At 38.0% G+C, this 17,714-nt stretch overlaps 1 protein-coding gene across 1 annotated transcript; it reads left to right on the top strand.

Moving 5' to 3' along the window:
- COMMD8 (COMM domain containing 8) lies at positions 1,449-16,454 on the top strand. Its single transcript, XM_005681578.3, has 5 exons — positions 1,449-1,587; positions 6,109-6,264; positions 10,369-10,521; positions 13,089-13,244; positions 14,273-16,454. Exons 1-5 carry the CDS (start codon positions 1,522-1,524, stop codon positions 14,291-14,293), a joined length of 552 nt encoding a protein of 183 aa, XP_005681635.1. The 5' UTR covers positions 1,449-1,521; the 3' UTR covers positions 14,294-16,454.

The following is a 17,714-nucleotide window of genomic DNA, read 5'->3' as shown; positions in this document are numbered from 1 at the left end:
TAATTTTGCTTTTTATTCTTTGCCATTAGGATTATAACTCAAGGTCATAGGCCTTATCAGTCCGTGGATATAAAATAGGTCATGAGTACCAGCTTTGTGACCTTGAACAGGGTTGATATTATGTTACCAATATTGAGTCTTCATTTTTAAAACTGGGAGAATATCTACAACACAAGGTTGTAGGGAAGATTAGTAAGATGAAATATATAATTTTTTGGCGTATAGTAGATACTTGATAAATATTTTTATTCTGTTACAACATATAAAATTCAGTCTTTTTTTTTTTTTTTAGAAAACAGACCCTACCCTCAGATTTACTAATTGATGTATATGAGCCCATTTTCCAGATTCTTTCTCACTTATTAACTATTACTTGGGGAGCACCTATGCATAAAGACAAAGTGTGTTAAGATAATATGTTTCAGCTAGGACAATGAAGGTTATATATGTCTACCTATATTAAGAACTAAAAAGTGGTAAATTTTTAAAGAGAGAGACAGCCATGAAATTCAAGAGGTGGGCATAAAGTAGAGAAAGAGCCTTTGTGCTAACCTTTGAAGGATGTCTTTAAGTAGTTCTTTTTCTGTATAATCCACAGATTAAAGTACTTTCCAGCGGTATGCTTTAGCAGCTTGTACCACGTTTCCTATTGTTTAGATTGTAATTCCTGTTTCTGTCTTTTATTTACTGTGCTCCTGGAAACTTCTGGCTCGCAGAGGTTATCTTATTTATTACCGAATTCTCCAGAATCCGATTGAAGTAAGAGCTATAATGAGGGTTAATCACAGGCGCTCTGGGTTTTAGGTTTAGTCCAACTTTGAGTCTGGCTCTAGAATCTGATTTCATTTACTTCAGGCTGAGCTCTTAGCTCGGGCTTGGGGGGTACTTTTAGGGTTGACAGATAAAATACAAGATGCCTGGTTAAATTTGAATTTCATATAAAGAATACTTTTTTTTGTTTATGTCCCATGCAATATTTAAGACACACTTATAAGAAAATATCTGAAATTTCGTGTTTAACTGGGAATTTGGTATTTTTATTTGCTAAATCTGACAACCCTAGTAATTTCTCTGGTCTTATTTGGAAATAAGGATGAAAACAGTAACTTCATAGGATAATCTATGAAGAACCTCACGCACGGTAGGAGGCAAATTGACCTTCCAAATCAGGATACTTTCCAAATCAATTTGCCTTCCAAATATAGTTACCCTTATTTTGCATTCTAAGTGTGCATAGAAAGTTTAATACAGCTCTGAATAAAGGTGCCAAATTGCTCTGAGAGATTTGCGAATGCATCTTCATTGTAGTACCAGAAGGGTGTTTAACCAAAGTTGCCACAGGCGGAAAGGATTTTCTTTGATTTCTGAGAAAGCGAAGCCTTCTCCTCTGCGCACGCGCACAAGGGCTCCAGCGTCTCCGAGCCCGCCCCGCCCATCCGGCCCGGCTGGTCACGTGGACGAGCCGTAGCCTTTCTTACGCCAGGACTGGTCATGTGACCCAGCCCATAGCTTCTCGCAGGGATGGAGCCGGAAGAGGGGACGCCCTTGTGGCGGCTGCAGAAGCTTCCCGCAGAGCGGGGCTTGCAGGTGAGGAGGGCGCAGGTGCCGGCTGCGCGGGCCAGGCTCCTGGAAGGCCTGGCGTGAAGGGTAGGCCTCATCCCGATGCCTTTGGGAGGCTCGCGCCTGCTGCCCGGGGAGGGGAAGAGGACCGGGTGTGATTTTGGGTGCTCCCTCGCCCCACCCCGTGTTCTCTGGAGACTGGAGAAGTCCAAGGCTTGGGACGCCTCGTCCGTGCTTCGGCTTCCAGTGGCCCCTCCAGGGGTTTTGCATGCAGACGCCCGCTGGGCCGCGCCCGCACCCTAGCGGGGACCACCTATCCGTTCCCCGGGAGCGGCCGGGACCAAGTGACCCTGGACTGGGGAGTGCGGAGTCGCCAGCTTGAAAGCTGGAGGGGGTGGTTTACAGACCTCTTGTACATGTTTCATTCATTCATTCACTGTTTCAGCAAAACCTCCACAACATTCCCCATGCGCCAGGAACGCTGGTGCTAGGTGAAGGGAATAACCGTGGTGACCTAGAGAGGCAGGCCGTAATTCTTTGTGAGTGGCAGAAAAAAATTGATGTGTTACTCCAAACTGGGAGACATACAGGTAGGGTCGTCCAACGTGGACCTTACTTCAAGACGTGACATATACGTCGGCCCCTCCAGTCTAGGAAGTAACCTAGTTTATGAGAATCTGGAAAAAAGCAGCCTTATTCACTTGTTCAGCCAACACTTCACTGAACTATGTGCTTAATGCCGTATGGGATAAGGTAAAATGGTGAATGAGACAGCCCACACCCTGGTGGACCTTGTCAACTAATGAGGAAACCAAACTGAATAAATGGATAACTGAATTAATGATTTATCCAGTAATCAGTTTGTAGGAGGGGTAGCGACTCTGGTTAGAAGGGGCAAGGGAACATTTTGTAGAGCATGTGCCTAGGTTTCTACATTGAGTTCCTGAAGGATGAGGAGGAACCAGATGGGCTGGGGGGAGAGAGTATTTCAGGCCAAGGGACAGCACTTATGAAGACTAGAAGAAAGGCAGCCCCAGGGAGCTTTAGGACCTGCTGTAGTTTCAGAGGCCAAAGTTCAGAGTGAGAAGTAGAGCAGGGAGACTGGCTGAACAAGTGAGGAGCAGTCAGGAGCCTCTGTGTACTATACTCCTGGGTTTAGCCTTAATACCAAAGGTACTGGCAGTGTATAATTGTTTTTGACAGCAGCGGATTTTTAGTTTGAAGGGTGAGAGCAATGTGGAGACAGTAAATACATACAGCGAAATTTTGTCTGTGAACTGTGAAAGGAAGAAAACCCAATGGTTACTGTAAGAGGAAAATCTAACTGAGAAGTGTTTTTTCTCCCTTGAACTTTCAAGTTAAAAAACCCTTGGTGCCCCAAGTATAAGACTCGAAAGAAATTTGCCAGCCCTGTAAAAGAAAAGGCAACGTATGCAAAATAGAGTTTCAGCCTGAGCTCTGGGAGCTGTGGTCCTTTGCCCTCTGACTTCAGAGAACTGACTAAAGCTTGGTATTAATATTAATATGTTACTATGCTTACTCCCATCTTTTTCTGTTCCCCAGAAGTTCCAGCCTAATCAAGTCTTCCTTGAACACAACTTCCTAACTGGTTCTCTTGCCACTAGTCTCTCTTATTCTGAACTCCTTCAGGGTAGATACTTTGTTTATATACCCGGTTCTTGAGAATTATGTCTGGCCCCAGGTGGGTTCTTAATCAGTATTTGCTAAAGGAAGGAGTCAATTAATGTTTACTAAATTCAGCTTTATCATTGTGACCAAGATCTGGATCCCAGGCTCTGGTGGGCTGGCTTTTAGTTTCTGTGATATGTAATTTTGAATAAATCCCAAATCTGTTTCATTTACAGTGGATGAAAGTTGGGGACAAGGGCTTAGCCCGCTTGGGACGAGGGCTTAGCCTACTAATGTGATAGAGGGCTATGTGGTAGCCAGCTTTTATAAGCCCCAAATCTCTGCCTTTCTTTTTCCTTTGTTCCATTTATAATGGGAATAGTGTGGAGGAGATAGAAAGTAATAAACTTACTTATCTTGCCAGGATAAAAAAAAATCATAACTTTTCTCTGACTGTACAAATGAGAAAACTGAAATGTCTATAGAGGGTTTGGGTAACGTACCCAAAGTTATCAAACTAGTAAGTGGCAAAGTGGAAACAGATGCTCAGATCTGTTGACTCTAAGTCTTGTATTAGCTTTCTGCTCCTGTCTTCACCCTACCTGCATACTACTTAGATAGGCCCGTAACCTTCACTGCCAGGTACGTGGATGACTCCTGAATCTCTGGATCTAAAAATCTCTTCTGAGTATCAGGCTTCTGCTTAGATACACCCACAGGTACCTCAAATTCAGTGTATACTTGGCGTAGCTCTTGTCTTTCTCCCTGACTTTCTCCTTCTGTGGCTGTAGCCTCAAATTTGGTTTGTGATACCACCACTTACTTAAACCTGAAATTCTGAGTATCATCCTTTTCAGATCTCCTTTACCTCTCTGCTGCCTCCAGTGTGAGTGTCCCTAACAATTTATCACCTCCCTTTTAATCTCTTGATGGTAAGTAAATGGAAGTGGGGGGTGGTCTTTGGACTCAACCTCTTGCCCTTTTCTTTCCTTGTATCTCCTGACCTGCTGGCTGATTTATGGAAACATAATGCAAATATGTGAATTACGTTGCTTACAGTCTGGGCTTTTCTGCCTTGTATACAAGGCCCTTTATAATTTGGTCTCTGCCACCTCTCCCAGCTTTGTGTGCTGCCATCTCCCAAACTGCGCCATGCAGTTTATCCTGTCAGCGTGCAGCTGTGACTAGAAATACCCTGCTCCTGTTTGGCTAACTATTCATTATTTTAAGACATACTTTTCTCTTCTGTGCTCCTTTGTACCCTCTGTAAACTTTAATTATAACTCCTATCATCCTAAATTACATATACTTATTGATTATATTAGTTTTCTCTAATGGCCTGAGGCTCTGATATGATAGGACTTTATCTTATTTATCCTCAGTTTCCTCATTTGTAAAATGGGGATAATAGCAAGACTTACTTTACAGGGTTGTAGTGAAGATCAGCGCAGTGTTTGGTATATAATTAGGGCTCTATAAATGCTAGCTATTATAGTTATTTTTTCTTTGTATTTGCATTAACCTGTTTAATAACTGGAATGAAGTGCTCACTACATATTTGTGAATTTAAAAAGACTATGTTCCAAAAACCTAGTGCTCTTAGTTTTCAATTTGAGTTCTGGGTTTTACTTTAGCATTGGGGACAGTTTGGGATAAGGTGAAGTGTAGGTAGAGAATTTTGAATGATTTCAAATTGAAAATGTTGTTGGTTAATTTATGGTAAATAAAAGTTCTGTTCACATAGTGCATTAGCCATCGTTTGGAATTAGGGTCACCAATTACTCATCTCTGTTTCAATAAGTATGGTGTTACAGAGAAGGAGTTTTTGCTTAAAATGCACTGGAACATGATCCAGGAGAAAAGAGTTGGAAGCCTCCTTGCTGTTTAAATGCATTTCCAAGTTATTTGGATTCAGGTACTCTTCTTACAACACACCAATATCTCTTGGCGAAAGAAAACTGTATTGATCACTTGCCTAGAGTAGTGGTGATACAGTAGGTACTCAGTTAATACATGTTAGAGGTGTGGATGTTATGATAGTACCAGTAGTAATAGTGATGATGATAATTACAACTAGTAAAAAGAAGAAGGATAACAATGGGAAGCAATGTTTAATGTCAGGAGTGTGCCAAGTGATTTGCATGTATCCTTCTTCAACCCTTAAAACAACATTATGGGGGTAGATGATATCCTCATTTTACACATGAGGAAACCAGCAAAGAATCTTTAAGTAACTTGGCAAAAGTAGTCAGTAGTGGGAATAGGATTCAGACTAGCCAGTTTGGTTCCAAAAGCCACAGATTTAATCACATGTTCAGTTATATATGTGTTAGGATTTCCATTGCTGGCATTAAGCTAGGGTAGAGAGAAAGAAATATGAAAAAGAGAAAGTAAGTCAATGAGAGGTTTTTTGGAGTGGACTTAAAGAAGTTAAGTATGGGTGCTATGGAAAATGGAGAGAAGGGGTTTGTAGATTTACAGTTGAAAGACTTTGCTCTAAGACTCATACCTTGTTTTTTGGTTATTGGTATAAATATGAAGTCTAAGGAATCCCAAGGAGAAACTGCTGCACTCACCATCTTCCTTTTAGGAACATTGGAGAAACAACAGCGTGTCTGTAAAATTATTTTAGTTTCTGAAGGTGGACAAAACTATGGAAAGTGTGTGTGTGTGTGTGTGTGTGTGCGTGTGCGTGTGCGTGTGCGTGTGCGTGTGCGTGTGCGTGTGCGTGTGCGTGTGCGTGTGTAGCTCTGACTTTTAGTTAATAAAATAATGTTAAAGATCGTTGCTTTTCAGCCTCAGCTTTTCTGCAGATAACATGAACTTCTGCCAATATTTATTTGCTACAAGGAAGATAAATCTGTTTTCTAATTTTACTTATAATTACATTTATTACTCTCTCTTGTTTTTTCTCTCTAGCTTCTTCACAAAATAATTGATGGCATTTGTGGCCGAACTTATCCTCTCTACCAGGATTATCACAGTGTTTGGGATTCAACAGAATGGATGCATGTTCTAGAAGACATTACCACCTTTTTCAAAGCCGTAGTTGGTAAAAATTTATCTGACGAAGAGGTAACTTTGCTCCAGATTTCGATACCTTGATAATTCATGTTCAGATTTTTTTTTTAATTTTGGTGTTTAGGGTACCGTGTAATACATCGTCAGGAAGTGTATAATGAAAAGTGACAGTGTTAGTCACTCAGTCCTATCTGACTCTTTGCAACCCCATGAACTATAACTCGCCAGGCTTCTCTGCTCATGGAATTCTCCAGGCAAGAATACTGGAGTAGGTAGCCGTTCCCTTCTCCAGGAGATCTCCCCGACCCAGAGGTTGAATGCACATCTCCCGCATTGCAGGCAGATTCTTTACCATCTGAGCCACCAGGGAGGTCCAAGTGTATAAAATCAGTTCCAGTTCAGTCGCTCAGTCGTGTCTGACTCTTTGTGATAGCAATAAAAACCTAATAATTGTGAGTAAGTGGAAAAATCTGTGGAAGTTTCGGGGTTTTGTACTTTTGTTTCTGATTGGTTGTCTTATATTAAATTGTGAAACATTTAAATCGTGGAAGAAAATTAAAAGGTATATAAGTGATACCTATATTCCCATTACCACAATTAAACAATTGTTAACATTTTACTTTATGTATTTCACGTGTGTGTGTGTGTGTGTTTTAGAAACAAGGCATTATAGATACATGTAAATATTACCCTTCGAATAGAAAAAACCACTAGTGAATTTGTATGCATGTTTCGTATTCCTTAATGTGTGAATGTTTGCATCTTTAAGCAATATATACAATTATTTGAGCTGTTTAAATGTGTAACTTGCGAGTGGTAATGTATGTATACATTTATAATTTTTTCAGCAATACTGTGTTTTAGATTGATCAATGTTAAAAAGTATTGATCTGGTTTATGTGTTTCATCTCCTTGTAGTATCTGACGATAGGCATTAGTAAGACTTATTTTTCTGTCTCCCTACCGATGACCAGTTGGATCATTGCCCCTTTCATTATTATCAATAGTGCTGCTGCAAACATTTTGTATGTGTCTTGTCATACATAAATTGCTCAGCTTTTCTAGAAGTCTTAAAGTAAAACTGCAGGGTCATGGGATATCTTTCCATTAAACTGCTTTTGTACCTTTGTCAAAAGTAATTTGGGCATGTTTGTGTAGGTTGCCCACTTGGGGAGAAATGAAGTTATATATATTTATCATTTTGATTTGGATGATATTCTGAATATGAGTTCTTGGATATGTGTATTTTAAATATCTTCTATTATGTTGCTTGTCTTTTTAGTCTCTTCCTAGTATCTTTTGTTGAATAGAAGTTCTGAATTTTAATCAAGTCCAATTTGTCAATATTTTCTTTTGATGGTTGGTGATGTTAATACTGCATTTAAGGAATGTTTGTGCCAAAATCATGAAAACATTTTCATATATTTTTTGGTAGTGGTTTGATTGTTCTAGCTTTTATTTATGTCAGTGATATATTTGAATTACTATTGGTATATGGAGTTAAGTATTAAGTTGAGATTTTCCCATATGAAATCCGCTTGTTGAAATGACCATCCTTACCCCACAGAATTGCTGTGCAGCCTTTCTGGGAAATGCAGGTGACCATATATGTTTGGGTCTGTATCTGGACTCTTTTTCTACTCCATGAGTCTGTTTGCCTGTATTTACCCATATCACAGTGGCTTAAATTATGGTAGAATTAGAGCTGCATTACATTCAATTTTGATATCTAATAGTAGAAGACCTTCAACCTTGTATTTCTTCAAGATAGCTTTGATTTTTGTATATCCTCCATAATTTCAGGTACATTTTAAAATCAGTCAATTTTAACCAAAACACTTCCTGGAATTTTGATGGAGAGTATTAGCTTGGGCTGCCACAACAAAATACCTTAAATTGGTTAGCTTAAATAAGAGGAATTAATTTCTCACAGTTCTAGAGTTTAGGGGCACAAAATTAAGGCACTGGCTGATTCTGGCCCCTGATGAGGGAGGGCTTTTTCCTTGCCAAAGGTTTTTGCCTTCTCTCTGTGTCCTCTGATGGCTGTGGGGGGCATGGGGCAGGTGCAGAGAGAGAGGGAGCAAACTCTCTGATGTTTCTTACAAGGGAACTGATCCCATCATGAGGGTCTTACCTTCATCACCTCATCTAAGCCTGATTTTGTGTCAAAGGTCCCGTTTCTAGATATTATCTTCAGGGTCAGAGTTTTAATATGAATTTTGAGGGGACATTAAGTCCACAGCATGGGTTGCACTGAGTCTCTAGACTATTTTGGAGAGAATTGACAGCATTATTGAGCCTTCTGATCTATGAACTTGGTATTACCTTCTGTTTATTTAGATTAGCTTCAGTTTCTCTCTCATATTTTGTAGTTCTCAGTGTAGAGGTCCCACAAATGTTTTACTGTATTTATTTCTAAGTAACTGATGTTTCGGATGTTCTTAAATTTTGTTCTCCAATTGCATATTGCTAGTATGTGGAAACCCAAGTTGGTTTTTATATATTTACTCTGTGTCCAACAATCTTTCTAAATTTATTTAGTATATAGAAGTGTAAGTTGCTCAGTCTTGTCCAACTCTTTGCAATACCATGGACTGTAGCCCACCAGGCTTCTCTGTCCATGGAATTCTCTAGGCAAGAAATACTGGAGTGGGTAACCATTACCTTCTCCAGAGTATCTTCCTGACCCAGGGATCGAACCCAAGTCTCCTGTATTTCAGGCAAATTATTTATCATATGAGCCACCATGGAAGCCCCTATCTACTATATATAATGGTTTATAAATTTGAGGGGGAGTTTTTTTGGTATGTAATCATTTTCTTTTTCAGTTTTAATAGCTTTTATTTCTTTTTTTCCCTCTTATTGCATTGCCTAATGTCTTTAGGACAGTTTTAGAAAAGAAAAGAAGAAAAAAGCAGTGCCTTGTCTAACTTTAGGGAGAATGTATGTGTTCAGTATTTCACAATTTAATATGTTAGCTGTATGGTTTTATTGGTATCAATGATTAGATTAAAAAAGCTTCCACCGATTCTTACTTTGCTGAGAATTAATAGGTGTTGAATTTTTAAAATTGTTTTTTTCCTGAATTTATATCTTCACCTTTATTTTGTTAATGTGATGTCTTACATTGATTTTTGAATGTTAAACTAACCTTACCAAAATAAATCCAACTTGGTCATGATATATTATTATTTTAAAATTTTTTTTGGTTTGCCAGTATTTCATTAGGATTTTTTTCATCTATGTTTGAGTAATCTTGGCCCATAATTTTTTGCCTATAATGTTTTTGTCAAAATATCAAGTTTTATTCCCATCTTGTGAAATAGGAAGTTGTTGTTTTCTTTTTTCTATGAAAGAGTTTATGCAAGATTTACTTTGTCACTTAGTACTGTGTTACCATGCTGCTTAATTTTTAAATATTTGGAAAAGTTTTGCTCAGTTCTTATTTAATTACACAATGACTCAAAAATATAATTAATATGATTCCAGTTCTTTGAAATCTGTTGTGATTTGTGACATGGCTCAACATATGGTTCATTTTCGGGTAATGTTCCATATATATTTGAAGATAATATGTACTTTTCAGTTGTAGGATGTAGTGTTCTATGTGTAGTTAGATTAAGTAGAAAGTGTTTCTCAGTGCTGTATCTTTACAGTGCTTTCTCTTTCCATCCATTACTGAGAGGTGTGTTAGCATCTCTATGAAAGTTGATTTACCCATTTTGCTTTTTCTGCCGAGTTTCACTGCTTTATATATTTGGAGGCCATGTTATTAGGTGAACACAAATTTGTGATTGCTGTTTATTTCTGTTGAACAACCCCTTTACTATCTTGTTCTATTTCTTGTAAGTCTTTTTGCCTTAAAGTCTATTTTGTCTTATATATTAATATAGGTAAATCAGCTTTAGTGGTTTTCAGTGTATTCGCTCCTATGTTGGTTCATCAGTCAGCCCTTTTCCTTTCTGTTTTGCAAAACCTTGTTAAAACTTCTTGTTTACTGGTTATCCATTCTCATCTTATTCTTTTCATAGTTATATTAGTATTTTCCCCCATTTACCATTTTAAAGATTATATGAAATGAGAATGTAACTGTTGTTTACATTTTAAACAGAAAGGCCTTTTCACTTATTTTCTAACCATTTATTTTTATTTTCATAGATATCTCAACAGTTGAATCAGTTGAATTCATCTCATCAAGAAGCTATCATGAAATGCTTAAAAAGTAGGAAAGATGAAATCAAGAAGACTCTTTTGGCAGAAATAGTTGATATTTCCTCTGCACAACTACAGGATTTTGATTGGCAGATAAAGGTGAGAATATATTTAATTATGAGTATATTTTTTATTTGGAGAAGGAAATGGCAACCCAGTCTAGTATTCTTGCTGGAGAATCCCATGAACAGAGGAGCCTGGTGGGCTACAGACCCTGGAGTCACAAAGAATCAGACAGAAGTGTTTTCAGGAGGAGAACACTTTCTGTTTCACTTTTTGAATACATTATTTTTTTGTAATATTATATATCTAAAATGGATCCTGGTAAAAGGAAGAGAGTTCCAGAAAAACATCTATTTCTGCTTTATTAACTAGGCCAAAGCCTTTGACTGTGTGGATCACAATAAACTGGAAAATTCTAAAAGAGATGGGAATACCAGACCACTGTGACCTGCCTCTTGAGAAGTCTATATGTAGGTCAGGAAGCAACAGTTTTAACTGGACATGGATCAACAGACTGGTTACAAATAGGAAAAGGAGTCCGTCAAGGCTGTATATTGTCACCCTGCTTATTTAACTTATATGCAGAGTACATCATGAGAAACGCTGGGCTGGAAGAAGCACAAGCTGGATTCAAGATTGCCAGGAGAAATATCAATAACCTCAGATATGCAGATGACACCACCCTTATGGCAGAAAGTGAAGAGGAACTAAAAAGCCTCTTGATGAAAGTGAAAGAGGAGAGTGAAAAAGTTGGCTTAAAGCTCAACATTCAGAAAACGAAGATCATGGCATCTGGTCCCATCACTTCATGGGAAATAGGTGGAGAAACAGTGGAAACAGTGTCAGACTTTATTTTTCTGGGCTCCAAAATCACTGCAGATGGTGACTGCAGCCATGAAATTAAAAGACGCTTACTCCTTGGAAGAAAAGTTATGACCATCCTAGATAGTATATTCAAAAGCAGAGACATTACTTTGCCAACAAAGGTCCATCTAGTCAAAGCTATGGTTTTTCCAGTGGTTATGTATGGATGTGAGAGTTGGACTGTGAAGAAAGCTGAGCGCCGAAGAATTGATGCTTTTGAACTGTGGTGTCGGAGAAGGCTCTTGAGAGTCCCTTGGACTGCAAGGAGATCCAGCCAGTCCATTCTAAAGGAGGTCAGTCCTGGGTGTTCTTTGGAAGGACTGATGCTAAAGCCGAAACTCCAGTCCTTTCGCCACCTGATGTGAAGAGTTGACTCATTGGAAAAGACTGATGGTGGGAGGGATTGGGGGCAGGAGGAGAAGGGGACGACAGAGGATGAGATGGCTGGATGGCATCAGTGACTTGATGGACATATGAGTTTGGGTGAACTCCAGGAGTTGGTGATGGACAGCGAGGCCTGGCATGCTGCAGTTCATGGGGTCGCAAAGAGTTGGACATGATTGAGCGACTGAACTGAACTGATATCTAAAATGTGTTTTTGAGATACATTTTCTTAAAAATATATCAAAGGTAATTAAAATTACGTCTTTTGTGTTAACTTGCACTGCAGACATCTGAACCATGTATAATAACATTACAATTATAATGAATTTAGTTAACTGAAGTTTTAAGGCATGTGGATGAAGGAATAGATATGTGCTTTGTGGCTTTGGGGGATAGGACAGGGCTAAAGTATATGATTTACAGTGAAATAGGTTGAATTTCAACTTAAGAAATAATAATCTAACCCCTATGTGTGTCTGAAAATTATTCTAACCTCTTTTTGAGTTAGCACACTCATCCTCCTTGCTGGTACTCAAGCATAGGCTAATAAATCACTTATTGGAAATACTGAAGAGAATTAACGATGAGATGGGCGACCTGAAGGTGATCTCAGATATGCTGAGTCCTGTATTTTGGAGAGAGAAGATGGAGGAGTTGTGTGAAGGTTTATTTGGTCCTGTAGTGTATATACCACAGAGAAGGAGCCCTTTATCATTGCCCCAGTCAATTTTTACAAGTGGTTGCACTCCAAAATTCAGTTGTTATGGGGTTCCTGGCTCAAATTCCAGGAAAATTAAGTTTCTCTTTGCCATCTGCCAGTGAAGCTATGATGCTTGGTTCAGAAAGCTTTAGTATCATAAACATTTGGTTCTTTCATTTCTTCTCAGCTACTGATTTTGGACAGAGAGTGTAAGAGGGAAAAGTGTCATATTTTTGTTAACTGGCTCTAATTGAAAGTGGTATCTTGATAACATTTGTCAGTAGTTTAATGGAGAGTCAACTACTCATTATTTATGCATCTTAATTTCTGAGCTGCACCATGTTTTTAGTTTTATCTTTGTACGTGGACTTCGGTCCTCTTGGTGTCATTACACTTCTTTAAGAATTCTCTGTTTCTTGGACCCATTTGGTACTTCTGAGCCAGAGCACTGCTCTAGCTATCTACTACTACAGAATCCCAACTAGTTGTCCCTAAACTATTGTCTTGTTTTCATTCACTGTCCTTTCTTTTTCTGTTCAAATATATGCTGGTTTGGCATGCATTTAATTCCCTTTATCCCTTTCATATTTTCCTGTACTTCATAGCAAACAAGAGTACTTTTTTTTTTAATGTGTTGTTCATAAGCTCTGATGCATATTTAGTATATTCCTTTTTAAAACTACTTCTTAATTACTATTTCTTTCATTTTAAACAGCTTGCACTTTCTAGTGACAAGATTGCTTCATTACAAATGCCACTTTTAAACCTTTATCTAGATGTAAAAGAAAATGGTGAAGTCAAGCCATATTCTGTTGAAATGAGTAAAGAAGAGCTGCAGAAGCTAATAAATTCCTTGGAAGCAGCTAATAAGGTATGTGTTTTAATTTTGTTGTGTGCTTCAAAATGTTTAAGTTTTGATTGATACCACTGGAGTAATATAAGAAAAGCTAATCATTTGCATTTAAAGTTTGCTTTGTTCCTGATATTTTATGTCAAACACAGAAGATGCTTTGTTGATATGTTCTGCATCTCTCATTTTAGATATTACATTTATTATTGATTTGTATTAATAGAACATAATTTGTCAAGTAGTTATATTTTAAGGAAAGCAGCTAAATTTGTTTTGCTCTAGTCTCATTAATGATAAAATTTTTTTTTTTAAATCTTGGGGCTGTGAAATTAGCTAGTTCTGAAGAGATTTAATGATTAAAAATAGTTATGATTTTGAAGACAAGATTGTTTTATTTAACTGGACAAATGGTAGATAATTTAAGTTCGGGAGACAAAATATCATTTATAGTTATGAAAATATCAGTTTGAGATAAACTAATGAAGGACCAAAAGCTTTGCATTTACAAAGGAATGGCTAAATAACAGTAATAGTTCTGATGTTTAACTAATGAGAACAATGATATTTAAACAGTAGAAACTGCTGCTGTGAAGAAGACATAAAAAATAATTATCTGCATTATGTATGTTCTTTCCCTGTTGCTGAGCATCATCTCTAGTGATTGTGTCTCAAGGACTAAAGTCAGTTATTCTTAGCACCTCTCTTGACACTAACCCATCTTGTCTCCCATCTTTTTGAAACCCCGGTATACTTCATCTTCTGCAGTCACTTGGGCAGCACAGTGCCTTGATGACTTGTCCACATGCCCAGTAATAAACTCGTAGCCTGGCTTGCCTTTTGATGGGGCTGCATGTCTGAAGGGGTGTGTGGCAGGTTCTGTGTAAATGTTGAATGAATCTGAACCGTGGATCCTTGCAGGCCTGTGTTTTTTGTGTTACTCTTGTCAGTTCTCCAGGCCCTTCTTCAGAGATTTCAAAGCATCTCATTCAGCATCTACTGGCATCATTCTGGTATAATCTGATTGCTGCCTTTCAATTTTGTGTTTGAAGGTGGTCCTTCAGTTGAAATAACTGGAAATGATGAATACCAACATTATCAGATTCCACTGGTACAACTGATGCACTGAGAGAATACCATGTGTTCAGAAAATCTGAATGGCCAGCTGAGAAAGCAGCAGTGTTGAGATTACAAAGACAACAATTTATCAGCATCCCTAAAGAAAAGGAAATTATATGGTTGACAGGAAATGCATAAAAACATGAAAGATGAAAAGGCTGTAAACACAGTTTATATTTTCATAATGACTGTTTTGCTTCATTTATTAAATATTTGTAAAGGCTTTATAGATACAGTTTTATGGTAAGCTAAAAATAGACTCTAATGTAAACATACAAGCACAGATATACTTGAGTATTGCTTAAAGAACTGTGTGAATAGCAAGGATGTTTATTATGGATATATTTGGTTGTTCACTTGTGATGTTTTTTAAAAGTAATTTTTAAAGAATGTATAAGCTGCATCTAACTCAGGAGATTCCATGTTTTTCTCATATTTCAAAGGAAAATTATAAAATGTAAAATTTTATAGAGAAGCTCTCCAGACTTGAAGGAAAAAAAAACAAAACTAAATCTGGGTGAACAATTTTGAATTCTAGGAACTAAAATATTATATTCGAGCATAGATAAAAGTGAAAACAATACTGTTTACTTACTTCTGCATTTCTGTGTCTGTTCAGGAGACTATGCTCTGTTATAAAGAATATGTGTCACTTTATAGTGTATACCTTATTACTCCGATATCTGCTAAGACTATATAGGTCCCTGTTTATTGTAAATTCTTAATTTGGTATAAACTTAATGAAGTTCTGGATGTTAACAACTTCATTGGAAAGCAAACCATTTTTAATTTCAGTGACCTTTAGAAACAAGCATTCTGAGCAAATAAAAATATATTGTCTTTGTTTTGCTGTATTTTCAAATTAATTCCTACATAATGCAGTATGATGCATCATTGATACCTGCTGTTTTGAAAGCTTTATAACTCATTAGAGCATCAGACTGCTATTTGAGGTGTCCAGAGCAATCCCTGTTATTCTCATACAGATGAGTATATAGGTTTAGGGAGATTAATAAATGTCAGTGTGGTCTAGATAATGCCACTCTGAACCGTTTGTTACAGCTTGGTGATTAGATGTGGAGTTTGTGCCAGAATGTTCTTCAATATACTGCTTTTTTCATTGAGAAATCTAGGCCATTAAAATAAAAATATCAGCTGAACTAACCAGTGTGCTTAGGGAGGTAGTAGTTGATTTACCTTCTTGTGCAAATTCCTTATGATGTTGTGTACCAGTAACAGTGGAGGAGGAAATGGCAGTCCACTCCAGTATTCTTGCCTGGAGAATCCCATGGACAGAGGAGCCTGGCAGGCTACAGTCCATGGGGTCACGAAAGTCAGATATGACTTAGTGACTAAAGCACCACCACCACCAGTAACAGCTTGCAGACAAGCACTGCCAATAATACTGACTGATCTAGGGTCCTTCTGAATTTCAACGCTCCACACAGTCCTTCCTTTGAGAAGAAAAAAGACCTTACTCTTCTTAGTCCTCTCACTACGTTATTACTATATTAGCATATTTAAATACTTTATTGAAATATGACTGAAATAAACTACATACATTTAAAGTGGACAGTCGAGCAGTTTTGACATATACATACCCAGGAAAGGTTCGGGAGTAGGAAATGGCAACCCACTCCAGTATTCTTGCCTGGGAAATACGACGGGTAGAGGAACCTGGTGGGCTACAGTCCCCAGGGCTGCAAAGAGTCAGAGATGACAGAGCGCCTGAGCACGGGAAAGCATCACATCAATCAAGATGGGGAGCAACCAATCATTCCTGAAAGCGTCATCCTATTTCGTTGTAATCCTTGCTTCTTGCCCGCTTTGCTCCTAGACAACCACTGATCTACTTCCTGCCACTATAGAAGTTCACATTTTCCAGAATTTAAATGGAATCATACAGCATGTTCTTTTTTGTGTGTAATCTGGCTGCTTTCATTATTATTTTGAGTTCTTCCATATTACAACAGTTAACAGTGGTTGATTTCCATTTTATTGTTGAGAACTATTCTGTCGTAGAATTCCACCATCATTTGTTTATCTGTTCACCTGTTATTGGATATTTTGGTTGTTTACAATTTTTGGCTATTAAAATACACAGAATGCTGTGAACATTCTTGTATGTGTCTTTGTATGGACATACGCTTTCTTTTGGAAGTAAATACTTAGGTGTGAAACAGCTGGATCATACAGTAGGTGTATGTTTATCTTTTCAGGAAACTTCCAAACTATTCCAAACTAATTTTTACCATCTTACATTCCATGCCACAGTCTATGAGAGTTCTACCTCCACCTCCTTGCTAATACTTGGTATGGTCAGTCTTTTTAATTTCAACTGTTCTAATAGGTGTGTTAAAAAAAAAAAAAAAATCTCAGAGAGATGTTGTGGGGAGGGAGGTGGGAGGGGGGTTCATGTTTGGGAACGCATGTAAGAATTAAAGATTTTAAAATTAAAAAAAAAAAAAATTAAAAAATAAAAAAATCTGGTCCCATCACTTCATGGGAAATAGACGGGGAAACAGTGTTAGACTTTATTTTTTTGGGCTCCAAAATCACTGCAGATGGTGACTGCAGCCATGAAATTAAAAGATGCTTACTCCTTGGAAGAAAAGTTATGACCATCCTAGATAGCATATTCAAAAGCAGAGACATTACTTGGCCAACAAAGGTCCGTTTAGTCAAGGCTATGATTTTTCCAGTGGTCATGTATGGATGTGAGAGTTGGACTGTGAAGAAAGCTGAGTGCTGAAGAATTGATGCTTTTGAAGTGTGGTGTTGGAGAAGACTCTTAAGAGTCCCTTGGACTGCAAGGAGATCCAGCCAGTCCGTTCTAAAGGAGGTCAATCCTGTGTGTTCTTTGGAAGGACTGATGGCTGAAGCTGAAGCTCAGCCTGATGTGAAGAGTTGACTCATTGGAAAAGACTCTGATGCTGGGCGGGATTGGGGGCAGGAGGAGAAGGGGACGACAGAGGATGAGATGGCTGGATGGCATCACTGAATCGATGGACATGAGTTTTGGTGGACTCTGGGAGTTGGTGATGGACAGGGAGGCCTGGCGTGCTGCAATTCATGGGGTCGCAAAGAGTCGGACACGACTGAGAGACTGAACTGAACTGACTGAACTGAATAGGTGTGTTGTGGTATCTCATTGTGGTTTTAATAATATTCTTTTCCCTAATGGCTAATGATGTTGAATGTCTTTTCATGTGCTTTTTTGTCATCTGTACATCTTTGGTGAAGTCTCTGTTCAGATCTATTGCCATTTAAAAATTTGATTGTTCTCTTATTTTTGAATTTGGGGAATTTTTTTACATAGCCTGAATATAAATTTTATCACATATATGCCTTGAAAATATTTAAATATTCTAATTT

Source organism: Capra hircus, chromosome 6, assembly GCF_001704415.2.
Source record: "Capra hircus breed San Clemente chromosome 6, ASM170441v1, whole genome shotgun sequence".
In the NCBI taxonomy this organism is placed as follows: Eukaryota; Metazoa; Chordata; class Mammalia; order Artiodactyla; family Bovidae; genus Capra; species Capra hircus.
This window is presented reverse-complemented; position numbering and strand designations above follow the sequence as displayed.